Below are 13,471 nucleotides of genomic sequence, written 5' to 3'. Positions count from 1 at the left end.
CTAACAGATGACACCATTTATTTGGATATAAGTGTTCGCTTTACTAAATTTCATTCAACTTCGACTTTTATTGCGCAAATCGAAAAATTAACATTTCTCTCCCAAGGAGTGTGTCACAAATTCAAATTGTGATATTTTTGGGAATCACAAATTGGTCACTAAACCTGTGTTGAAGAATTTTTATGATTACGGTTGTTTTTATGGAAAGCCTTTTCGAAATTTCGATAATACAGTAAAACCTGTCAATAACGGAACCTGGAAATAGTGGAATTCTTGTCAATAGTGGAAAAAAAATTCCGCCATTGAGATCTCCATACAAAATGACCTGTTAATAACGGAAAACGGCAAAAAACGCTCACCCCCAATAGTGGAAAAAAATTGGGAAAAATTCTTTTGATTTGCTAGGGTTTTTGGAACGCGAGAGAAATTCTTTCGATTTGCTAGGGATTTTAGAACTGTATTTTGGAAGTCAATTTTTTCCGATTGGAATACCCTTTTTGCTAGAATTTCCCATGCGAAAAATTCTTTTGATTTCTAGGATTTTCTTCTAAAATCATCCCCTGAAAAATTTTGCTAGCTATATAATGATGAAAATATATGAATTTCTGCTTTTTTTCACATTTTCCCTCAATAATGGAAAATCATTTCTGAATTGGCATGAAAACCTGTTATTAATGGAACCTGGGAATAGTGGAATTCTTGTCAATAGTGGAAAAAAAAAATTCCCCGTGGGATTCCGTTATTGACAGGTTTTACTGTAATTTTTTTTTGCGCAATTTTCACTTTTTTGTTCAAAAAATGTCCGCCAGATGTCGTATAGAAATTTTCAAAATATTTTTGGAAATCACAAATTAATCACTAAAATACTGCATCATTAGTTTTTTGAAAATTAATTTTATTTCGAATTTTTCAAAATTTCATTTATAGACTTTTTGATGAATAGGCTTTTTCAAATTTAGACCTGTAACTTTTTTTCTGGAGCGCCACAAATTCTAAAAATTGCGTCACAAATTTCCATTGATTAATCACTAAAATTATGTGAAGTTTGATCCCAATTGGGTACTTTGACCCCCTGGGTAGTGTGCGCCAGAAAACTGCGTATACTACACACAAAATTGTAAACAAAATGAAATCAGTAGATGATCTATCATAAGGAGGATCTCAAATTATTGAATTTTACTAATCTATAATGACCAAAAATGGGAATAGATGCAAGTATCAAGTGTTAAATACAGAGTACACTGAATATAAAGCTCACAATGGCCAGATTGATGCCTCCCTTTTTAGTGAAATGGAAAAAAGAAACGACATTTGACTTTATCTCTCCCACTTTTTTTACTTTATCTGGTGTGTTGTAGCATTCCTGAATGCCAATTATGCAAAGATAAAAGTTGAATATGAGAGCCTGAAACCCAAAACAAATTATAAAAATTCTTTTCGGAAAAAGAGCATAAGAAATTATTGAACACAAAACGAGAATATAGAGAACTGAGAGTTAAAACAACACATAGAATACTGAGAGCAAAAGTAGCATATATCGATTTGCTGTTTTTACTCTCAATTCTGTATATTGTATTTTAAGTCTCAGTTTTTATTCGCCTCATTTTAGCACTGAAAATGTATATCTTTTTATTTGGAACCGATAATTATTATATTTGCTTTCGTCAAAAACATGAGACGAATAAAAACTCAGAGTCAAAATATAACATATCGCTTGTTTGTATTGTCGCTAACTGAATTTATATTCTATTTTAATTCTCAGTTCAGTATATGCTCTTTTAACTCTCAGTTTTTTTCTATCGCCTTTTTCATTTATAATACATTTTTATGCTTTTTTTTCCGAAAAGAATTTTTATAACTTGTTTTGGGTTTCAGGCTCTCATATACATTGTCCATTCTGTGTTGTTGTTCAATGGCTCTGTTCTCATAGCGATAGTTTTTAAATAGCCCTGCTTCTGATCAATGAAACACATGTTTCAGTTTTTGATTAAAATGCGTATTGAAATGATGCTTTTTGCTCTCTTTCTATTCGTTACAGGTTCAGTAAGCTGCAAAATAGGATTTAAATTGAATGGTATTCAACAATGTGAATCTCAGCAAAAATCGGAAAATAGCTCAATATCAATGTCATTTGTCCATAATTTGCAATTCACATTAATCTATATAGATCAACGCTGTGTATAGAAACATTTTATTTATCTTTTCAATCGTTTTTTAGTGCATTGATTGTGAGAGTGTTATACAATAGATGTAAATGAAGGAAAGTGCTTGAATGGACTGAATCCAATGTGCGGCACAATCCATTTATAACGATTACTATTGTTTCTGAAAATGGAAAGTGAAAAACAACATACATAAACATAACATACCATACCATTTTGAGTGAGGAACAAAAAAAAACTGAAAAAAATACAACGACCGCGTGCTACGAATTCGATTCAGAAAAGACACGAGACACAAAGTGAAATCGCTTTTGAAGCGAACAGGCAAGGGACGAGACAAAAAAACTGAGCTTCACGTAATTGAACCCATGAGTGTACAGACATAAAACGATTCGCAGTGGATGTATTTTCTGAATCCATTTTCGACGGTAAGTATAGTGTGTAAAATGAATGAAAACTGATTTTAGAAATGGCGAATACCCGCGCATTATTTAAGTATATATTGTTGTCAGTTCTTTTTTGTGTAGCGCCAAAAATGAGAGTTGGAGCGCACGCACACAGACATACTGTCTAGCATACTGTCCTTTTGCGACAAACGCACGTACGTTAACCGAATTGAATTGCGTTAGAAAATCTCATTTGGTGAATGGATAAAATTGAGTTGCCATTGAAACTGGCTAGAACAAACGAAACTTAATGATTTTTTAAAGCAGAAGCCACACCACACTCCGTTTCGTACGCTCGGTCAATTTTCTATAGCTTTGCGTTTAATGAATTGAATGTGCGATCCATTTGTCGCTTTTAATTCAAAAGCCTTAAACAATTGACTTCTCTCTACTCACCCTTTAATCGTGTATCGATCGACCGCGCGAAAAATATCTCTCACGTCAACTAGCAAACAATAGACAAACTGCACTTGCATTTCCACTTAACAATCGTTAAACACGAATGTGCGCACAACGACACGATTACCAATAAATGTAACTTGTAATGGCTTTATTTTGACCTGATAGCAAAAATAAAAAACACTTACAATTCATTGCATCTTTCCCAAGCCTTCATTTTCACTATTATCAAAATCACGAAATTAAATCATTGCGCAAGCACCCGTGTATTGACGTACCCGTACAATGAATATTGTCGGAAATGTGCTTTTATCTAGGAGGAGATAAACGAATATTTGGATTTACTACACAGAAACAAGTATTGGAGTACGCTTACTTGCACTTGCGGTGTTAGTAGAGGCTTTACCCCTCAAAATGAGTTACGCACTCTATTTAACTCTATTTTTGGTGTTAGTTCGAAGTAAACGCATCACAGTGAAAAAAGAGATACATGTGTAGTACATATGTACGTTGCCACATGCGTTCAACGAGTTATATTTCGTTGCGTGCATATGAGTCTGTGTATACGCTAACGAATATGATTGCTAAGTGTATCGTCACATACGTTCGATGAAACTTACACCAAAAATAGAGTAAAATAGAGTGCGTAACTCATTTTGAGGGGTAAAGTCTCTACTAACACCGCAAGTGCGAGTAAGCGTACTCCAATACTTGTTTCTGTGTAGCAATGACAGGATGTGAAGACTTCAAGTCTCATTGAGCCGACGGTGGCGCCACCAATTTCAAAGGGGACGTCAATGTAATTTAACCACTCAAATCGAAACTAAACAGCGCGCCAATTTTAAAATTTGCTGTCATTTCCTTCCATTGCTGTGTAGTAGATATTCAAGACATGCAAATTTATTTGCTAGTGCACAATATTGGCCCATAAACATTTTACAATAAAATTTACCGGTGTCATTGTATTTGTTAAAAATATTGTAATTAATTATTTTCTAGATGACAACGTTTGCTGTAAAGTTGGCTCTAATGTCAATGCAAGACAGAAGTTTGTTGACAAAATATCTCTGATTTTGTATGCTTATCAGAAAAAACTAGCCTATTTTCCCCCTAGATTGCACGTATCTCTACAGTGAGTCAATATCAAATTCGATGTAACACTCATCAAACCCATTCTCAATTTTTCGTTTCCAATTTAATCTTTCCATCGAAATGAAATGGATATGTTTTTCTAAATGCACTATACCGTAGTATATCGTCCATTCAAACAAATTCAAACATTGTGTCATCATAAAAATTTACGAACGATTTCTAAAACAAAACGCAACGCTTTAATAATGCGAATTGATTCGATTGTATTTTAAGAGGAAAAACAAACATCGAATTGAAATCGCACCGCATTCGATTTTCAAACAATTGCTTTCAAATGTGCACTGCGTGTAAAATAATTTTACTGACACTGGAGCCGGGTGGTTGGCCATAGCTGTCGGTATTTTGCCATTTCCAAATTGAAATATGATTCGTGCGAATACCGTTTTCATATTATATAGTACAAGATATGTATGACATTATTGTCATTTACAGAATAAAACTTACTCGTTTTATTTACCAAATCGAATTCTCATCGGCGTTGAATTTCAATCGTTTTCTACCTGGCTCAGGTCTCATGTGATTAAATATAAACTGGTTATGTGCGAGCCAACAACGTAGTCAGTATTTGAATTGTGAATTTGATGAGACCGCAGAGTATAAATTTTTCAGAAGCCACCAGCATCGAAAAGTGTTCATTTTGAAGCCACATACATACACACCCTTCGTTTTTGTTGCATACCCAACACATAAGTAAACCAGAGAAAATCATTTGATGAATAAACGCACACACATATACATTGTATATATTATACATAAACCAGATAGCTGATTTTTCATTTTCACTGTTCAAATTAATCCCTAGTCGTGGCTGACCGATGTACAGAGTGAAAAACACCGATACAATTGACGTGCACATTTAGTCGAACAATGGACATAAATTGATGCTATATTTTGGGGGTAGAAATGTTTCCCTTGTTGAAATATGCACAAAGTATTAAGTTTTTTTAGTGTTTTACTCTAGGTTTTACTCGTATATGAAGAAAAACAGAATTAATTTACCTGATAAATAGACCTGGTCAACCATTTCAAGTATTTCTATTTAGAAATCACGACCGTGGATTAAACTTCACCAACGTAAAAAATATATGAGAATTTCTACGTTGCCTCGATAGTAAAGTTGAAAAAACTAAACTTTATTTCTGAAATTTCGTTTTATTTTTTAATTCAATTTTGTATTCATTTTTCAAACAGGTCTTCAACCTCAGTTTAATGGAACCGTATAACATCGTGTCAGATCAATTGATTCAAATCTTGACAGACTATAAAAAGTATTGGAAATGTGTTTTTTGATTATTAAAGTGATTGACAATTTTGTGAAAAAACATAAAGTTCAGCATACGAAACGTTAGTTTTATTTTCGTTTATTCCTTTGTTTGTTCGTTTGGTGCTTAATTTATCATGAACAATAAGCAAAATAGTATCGGTGGTGTAAAAAGCATGAATCGAGATTCCACGAGTCCACCACCATCAACGCTGTGCTTTTCGACGCACCGAAAGAGCAACAATGTCATAGCCACTGATAAGAAATATCATGGCAATCATCATCAGTACGACAAACCATACCAAAATATCGGTCTATGTGGCTGTCGTCGAACCTCCAAATCACGCTGTGTATCAGCAATCGGTAAGTAGATGTTTTCGTGGTATAATTCGGAATTTATAACCATCGAATGCTACTCGGATTAAAGACATTTTATATCATTTGTTACTTGCTCGCAATTCCATGGACGCACAGTATCATGGACATAAACGATTTTGGCATCGAAAACATTTAACGCCTTGTTAATTATATCATCTATGTAGAACATAAACCAAATGATGCCAATAAATTCCTTAATGACAATCTCACATGAAGTTTTCGTTCGGTTTTCGAAACCAGACTCAATACACATACACAACTCGTTAATGATGATTTTATCATCTCAACGATACACATGCACATTCTTTGTGCCTGTTCGAGATCGTTCGCGCGGTTGAGCTAACGAACTCAACTAACGACTTCAAAACGAAATGAACCAAGTTTTCAACGAACGAAAATGGACTCAAAATTTTTAATCGGTAACGAACCGAAGGAATCTGTTAAAAATTAAACAAACCAAAAATGAAAACGAATATGTTGATTACATATCGAAACTAACTAGGATTTGGTGGTTCATTGACACCTTTAGTATCTGCTTATATGTCACGAACAATTTTGTTGAAAACTTGGAAAAGATAACATGAACGTATTGATTAACTAATGTTAGTCGTATCGTAAGAGAATAAATGCAGAATGCTGAAGTAACATTGCAAGCGAATATTCATTGATTTTACTTTGATTTTCATGAAAGTTATATAAATTGATTTTGTTTCAATTCGAAACCAATATCCATTTACATTAATTGACAATATTTCATTTTTGAAAAAAAAAACACATCACATATTCGAACATTGAATGAAAGTAAATTGCCATAGAAACGCTATCATTTTATGATACTTTTATCGGAGTTTTATGTACATTTCCAATCGAAACACCCTGAACTAACTAGTAACCTATTCGGAGGAAAGTGATACACATTATTTTTTTCAATTTTGGTGACATCGAATTAGGGGTTGAAGGGGGCTGAAAATTCGGTTACGCATCTAAAAACGTGAAAATGTTCTTATTTTTTCTTCTTCACGCACTATCTGATCGGTTTCATTTCCAAATTCGACATTCCTTCGAATAGGTTTACTAGTGAGTATCATCAAAAGTGATTTTTTCCTATATGTGTAATGACGTAAAATTTTAAAATTGTGGCAAAATTTACAATTGCTGCTTACAATGTATGTCCTATTTGCTGATTATACTCGAGTTTTCTAATGCCCGAATGCATTGTATTGATTTTCATGCTTATTTGATTTGGACATTTCCATTGTGGATTTGCGCTATTGAAAATGTTCAATATTTTTCATAAAATCTCTCAACATGTGGAACGTTTATATCAATTTAAGCTAACTGAGTACTCGACAAACGAATGAATACGTTTTGAGTGTGCAAAATACGTAGGGAAAACAAAGAAAATGATGTATTTATTACCAGAAATATTTCTGATTTTGATTTATGGCCACTAATAAATCGTGTATTTATGCTCTTCTGCCAACCTAGAGCAAATCGTTCATCATTTTAAATCGAGAATGAGTTTTTCAATGTGTGAATCCATTGATTGGAGTGCGCTTGTGCATGTGCCCATGTCATTGTATAGTTAAATTGCTATTTTTCTCTTTCAATCTCTCGGCCTTTCTTACTTCAACCCATATAAAAACAACCAAATGGCTAACGATTTGGAACGAAAACATTTCATTTTATTAGGTATTCGTTTTAACTCCTTTTCATTATTTATGTTCAGTGAGTTGGGTTTCCACTTGAAATGGAGCCGTGTGCATTGTTCCATAGATTATGCTGAACGATTTATTTGAAAGCATTGTTGCAATTGTTACTTGTAACCGTTACTTTGGCAAAATGATGCATTTGAACTGGTACCGCTGATTGTGTGTTTGCATGATGGTTGTTACTTTCTCCGACAGTGAACGGATATTTGAAAAAATTTCGCTTACGCACAAAAAAGCTCATGTGTATTTACACCCTCCAATCCAAAAGTTCCGAGCCTTTTTAAAAATAAATAAAATGTCTTACATCCGTAAGATGAGCTTTTCCGCACTGTGATCCACGACATGAAAGAAAACTAAATCTGACATTAGTTTTAGATAAAAATAATTTTCGAAGCACTTTTCTTACAAAAACTACTAAAGATGGGAGTTTTTGTATCGGAGCCATGCCTATACGATATCGTAATCATGTGAAAATTTGCAGAGGTTATTTTTTTCACAAAAAGTTAACATTCTGAAAGTTTGAAGAAATTTCAATGCATATTAAGGGTACTTCCCATACAAAATTTCGTTTTAGAGCGAAAAATCCAAAATATTGTTCGGGGGGTGCCCCTAATATTCGTTGAAATGTCTTCAAACTCTCGGAATAGTATTTATGTGTGATAAAAATAACCAGTGCAAAGTTTCAGCTCATTACGATATCATACAGGCATGGCTTCCATACAAAAATCCAAATTTTTTGAATTTTTTGTATGAAAAGTGTTTCGAAAGTTGATTGTATCGCAAAACTAAGGTCATATTCGGTTTTCTCGTACCCATAAACCCCCCAATACACATTTTTGAGTGTTTAAGAATACATTAAATATCACTTTTGGAAGAAAATTTGAATTTTTCCCATGGATGGACATGGGCATCACACCAGACATGACACTTTACCCTGTCAACCAAAGTCGCTCAAAATCTAATGGTTTCTATTCCTCGGCACCCCCAATCATCCTGTGAAGTCAAATTTTGAATTACTTTTCTTGTTTGAAAGTTATCGTGTTAACAAATTTTTGCGTACAGGGTACAGCGTACAGGGTACAGGGTACAGGGTACAGGGTACAGGGTACGCACATACATTCGGACATCGAAAAAACGCTAGATTCGTGTTCCCTGGCCCCAAAAACACCCAGAAAACACATTTTTTATGGGTGTTAATTTTTCGACCGATTCCAATACTTTACCTTACACACTAGGTGTGTGCGGAAAAGTAAAACAATAAATGGCGTCATCTATTGAATATATTATGTTTTACAAACGAGCTGTCCTCATTGACAAATTGTAAAATTTTCGCGAAGATTGGATGTACACATGTCAAGATATTGCGTCATATTTATTAGTATGTTTTGATCTCGGTGACAAAATGAATTTCAAACAAAGAGCTGCTATTGAGTTCTGTGTTAAGCTTGGTAAAACTTTTACAAAAACGCACCAAATGCTCCAACAAGCATATGGTCATGATTATCTATCCCGCGCGCGAGTTTACGAGTGGTTTAAACGATTTAAATCGGGTATAGAAACGCTTAATGATGACGAAAGGTCAGGTCGTCCAAAAAGTGGATTATCGACAAAACACATAAAAAAAGTGCGCGAATTCATAAAAAATAATAAGAAATGTTCATTGAAATTTATTGAAATGGAATTGGAGATTCCCGCAACTACTGTTTTTCGCATTTTGACCGAAGAATTGGGACTTCGTAGAGTGAATTCACGATTTGTGCCACACAATCTCACCGATGATCAAAAAATGGATCGAATTGAACATTGCAAACTGCAAAGACATCATTGAAAGTGCTCGTATGGACCCAAACTTCTTGAAAACGATCGTTACTGGTGACGAGACGTGGTGTTTTGAATATGAGCTCAAGACAAAGCGTCAAAGTGCAGAATGGAGGCGACCAGAAGAAGGTCAGCCCACAAAAAGTCGATTGGAGAAGTTAAAATTGAAGACAATGCTCATTTGTTTTTACGATTCCAAGGGTATTATTCAAAAAGAATTTGTTCCATCTGGTCAAACAGTAACGGGCAAGTACTATCGTGACGTTTTGGATCGTATGATCAAAAGATTTTATCGCATTCGACCTGAATATCGCGAACCAGACAGCTGGTCACTTTTGCACGATAATGCTCCGTCTCATCGTTCACGAGTTGTGAGTGAATTTTTGTCGAAAAAACAAGTTGTTTCGTTGCACTACTCGCCGTATTCGCCTGATCTCGCACCCTGCGACTATTTTCTATTCCCAAAACTACATTTGAAGATGAAAGGAAAGCGAAATTATTCAATTGAACGCATACAAAAGGCTGTAACCGAGGTGCTTAGGAAGGTTCCAACAAATGCCATTTCTGATTCATTTGACAATTTGATTAAACGTGCAAATAAGTGTATCGAAGCGAATGGAGAGTATATTGATTAATAAAAAGAATTTATCTCAAAATGTACACTAGTTTTTAAAAAGTCTCGGAACTTTTGGATTGGAGGGTGTACGTCGTAAAACAGTTTGTCGATTATTTTCATTTATTTGTTGGGGATCAAATGCTCTGTTTGTTTTTGTATCGTTACAGAAAAATAAAACAAGAACACACTTCTTTTCTTCTTTTTTTGTTCATTCTTTCGCTCGCTTTTATTACAATCATTAGGCTGATGGCGAATTAATTTTCCGTTGGCTTTAGGCTTTTATTTCGGCTTAACGAATGAAAACAAAGTAATACAAAAAACCATTTTGTATTCGCACACTTCAGTTGAAGAAAACTTGCTATTCTTTCATTTCCACGTGGAAACCTACCTAACGACATCATATCACAAAAACGAAGTAAAACATTAAAGGTTATAGCGTACAGATTTTTTTCTTTATAGATAAATCTATTTATAGCGCAGACTTGCTCTATATAGGTAATAGAGTCAAGAAAATACAAAAAGCCAATTTTGCAAATACAGTCACTTTCACAAAAAGGTGCCGATATTTTCCCCATATAAATTCTACTAAGCCATGACAACTTGCTCATGACTGTAATAACCGCAACAAATGGAAATTATATTTCTGTGTGTTTGAGAGAAAATAAATAAATGATATTGCGAGTGTTAGTTATTGACATCTGGGGCATTTCTAATGTGTTACTTGCCTCTGAAAATATTTATTTGCTCATCAAAACCCGTGTTCAAGGCGTTAATTTTACCATATATAAAATTCCGAACAACCCGGATTTTGTGTACAACCCGAACGTAAATCATACACACAAAAATACGCGTACGATAGACCAAGTAGCCAAGAGCAATCGAAAGCCACACCTTGTGAACAACAAACACACATCAATTTCGCTTCACTATATGAAAAAATATATAGAAAAACTTAAGCTTTGGCAACCCATCCAAATGGCATCAGGATCAGTAAAGACAAATGTGGAAATGTATGAATTTCACAGTTCGATGAACATAAAACACTTGGTTTATATCATTTGCTGTTAATATAATGCCATCAAGTGGAAATTTAATCTGTTGACTTCGTTCTCATTTTCATTCTTCGTTTAATTTTCTCATCATCATCATCATCACTGTTTTTACTCGATTCACTTCGCATCGGATCGGTACTGCATATTTCAATATTTCTAGCTTGCTTTCTATCAAAAAAAGTGCTGTGTACTTTTGCATTTTTTCCGCAGTGTGTTCAATGAACTAGAGTCCCAATCCATGTTTAAAATTATCAACACTCTTCTGTTTATTGTTTTTTTTTTCAGTTCAAACATTTACATTCTGCTCTAACCATTGCACGTACTATATGCACGGACGCATGTATGAAAGAAACTACACTTCTCAATTCTTTTTTGTTGAATCCGTTTAGCTTTGACAACAATTCACAAAGAATATTGTTCACACTTTCTCACTCTTCTATCCCAATGCAAATTACGCTTTCATTTATTACGGGCACTATGTTTGATGTTTGAATAGCATTCATATTCTCGTTTTACAATACCGAATGAAACTGGTATATATATACACGATAGCAATTGAATAGAACGTATTCAGCTCATACACACAGGAGCGCTTTTGAAGCAGCAATAAAGATGCGTGTTAGCATTTTAAAGGAAATTTTCCCGTGTGTATTCAGTTCAAAGGAATTCAATTTGTCAATTGCATTTCAAAGCACACTGAATTAGCATTGAATTAAATGAATAGCAAGTTAGCTGAGCCATTTTTTATTTTTGCTTCCATTTGCATTTAGTTTTTGATAGAAGGAATTCAAAAATTTATTTACAAAAACCATTTGCTGAATATTTTTTATAAATGCTAATATCGAGGCTAATATCCATTGGCCATACCATGAATTTCAATTATCACTGGAAACCAATATAATCGCGGTTTGCCGCAATGCAAAAAGCCAATCGAATACAAAGAGATCAAATTGAAAATGGTCTCATTCATCGGAAATTATTATTTGCTATTAATATTATAATATTGATATTAATCGCAAATGATGCTTATTTTTCATTTTAATTTAAAATGTTTCATTTTGTTTTTCAGGCGTATTGATATTGTTACTCACATACACAACAATGGGTTCAATTCTTTTTATGACGCTCGAAGGAGAGGAAGATATGGGAAAAACAGTCGAAACCGCTGTTGCAGCTTCAAAACCCAGAACCGATCTAGTAAACGCTGATATACGTTCCAGGTGAGGGGTCACAAGTTCATAATTTTTCGATATTTAAATTGTATGGATGAAGTCTGATGAAATATGAAGTAAATTTTTACAAATTCGTTAGATAAAAGTACATGTTTATGTTTGATTGTCAAACGCCATGTATTTAGCTAATTTGAATTTTTCCGACATGAAATTTTTGGAAACTATAATGAATAGCTTAAGAACGAAAAACTCAAGTTTGATAAGACATTTATAGAATGGATTTGTTCGACTGTGACTACAATATCTCTTCAAATGATTTATGTTGCTGTCCGCCTCTGGAGAAGAATTAATGTGTTCATTGAATTCACGACGGAATTTTCTTGATCCTGAGCAGGATAAAGCTGTTTGGTAGAAATTTGTCGAAAAAAGAAAACACAGTGCAAAAAAAGATTGATTTTGTATGTTCTCAAACAAGCGGACAATATAAATCGCTCTAACGCAATCAGCTTTTCTTAGTATATGGCCGAAGTGGAAGAAATGAGTTTTGTTGCCATTGGTTCTTTATTTCGATGTGAAAAATAAGATTCTCATTTGAGTCCTTTCCATCTAAATAGGTTTTTTTCTCACAAAAATGATAATAATCTTTCTCTTTCCGTTTGGTTTGTTATTTTTTTGTTCTTATTCTGTCTATTCTTCATGGTGAGTTATGTTTCAGCAAATGAGATATTTTATTATTGCTATCGTAATTTTTCGACATTTTCATTGCATTCTGTCACATGTTTTATTTTGATATGGTTTTTTTCTGTTTTCTTTTCACAACAAAGAGTTAGTGCTTGGTGGTATACATGATTTTTGCAAGCTCAAGTTGGAAGAATTAGTTGCAGCTGCAACTTTAAAGATATGTTTCCATCGACGACGCCACTGTCTCCACAAAAACCTGAATAAGAGGATCGCCAAATACCACAGAATTTCTGAGTGAGTGTGCAGTGTGCAAAACTTTTGGTATAGCATTCGCGAGATAAAACATGTCAGTGGGGTCGGCATTTTCATCGTAAATTTTGATGTGCATTCCGCTTGGTAAATTATTTCGCGCACAAACCTTTCATTGTTAGTAGTTGAATTGGTGTGCATTTACAATGCACACGACGAAGTGTAATAAAAATCCATGGAACACCATCTAAGACGCCATTTCTTCAACAATACTCTTTTTTTGGCGGAGAATATGGAGTAAAATGCAATGAAGGCAAATGCTCTAATTTTTTTTCAACCAACCATTGTGCATTTGCAAGTGGCGCATCCACTG

The 13,471-nt window shown here is 34.1% G+C and overlaps 1 protein-coding gene across 1 annotated transcript; it reads left to right on the top strand.

Moving 5' to 3' along the window:
- Positions 1–2,056: 2,056 nt before the first annotated feature.
- Positions 2,057–12,216, top strand: LOC116351307 (the record flags this gene model as incomplete). The annotated part of the gene is made up of 3 exons (XM_031783396.1): positions 2,057–2,590; positions 5,351–5,783; positions 12,066–12,216. Coding segments are annotated over exons 2-3 (377 nt in total), but the record flags the coding sequence as incomplete, so codon positions are not given.
- Positions 12,217–13,471: the final 1,255 nt, after the last annotated feature.

The sequence above is a fragment of the Contarinia nasturtii genome, unplaced genomic scaffold, assembly GCF_009176525.2.
Source record: "Contarinia nasturtii isolate CC-2019 unplaced genomic scaffold, AAFC_CNas_1.1 Cnas_scaffold_5184, whole genome shotgun sequence".
Classification (NCBI taxonomy): Eukaryota; Metazoa; Arthropoda; class Insecta; order Diptera; family Cecidomyiidae; genus Contarinia; species Contarinia nasturtii.
This window is presented reverse-complemented; position numbering and strand designations above follow the sequence as displayed.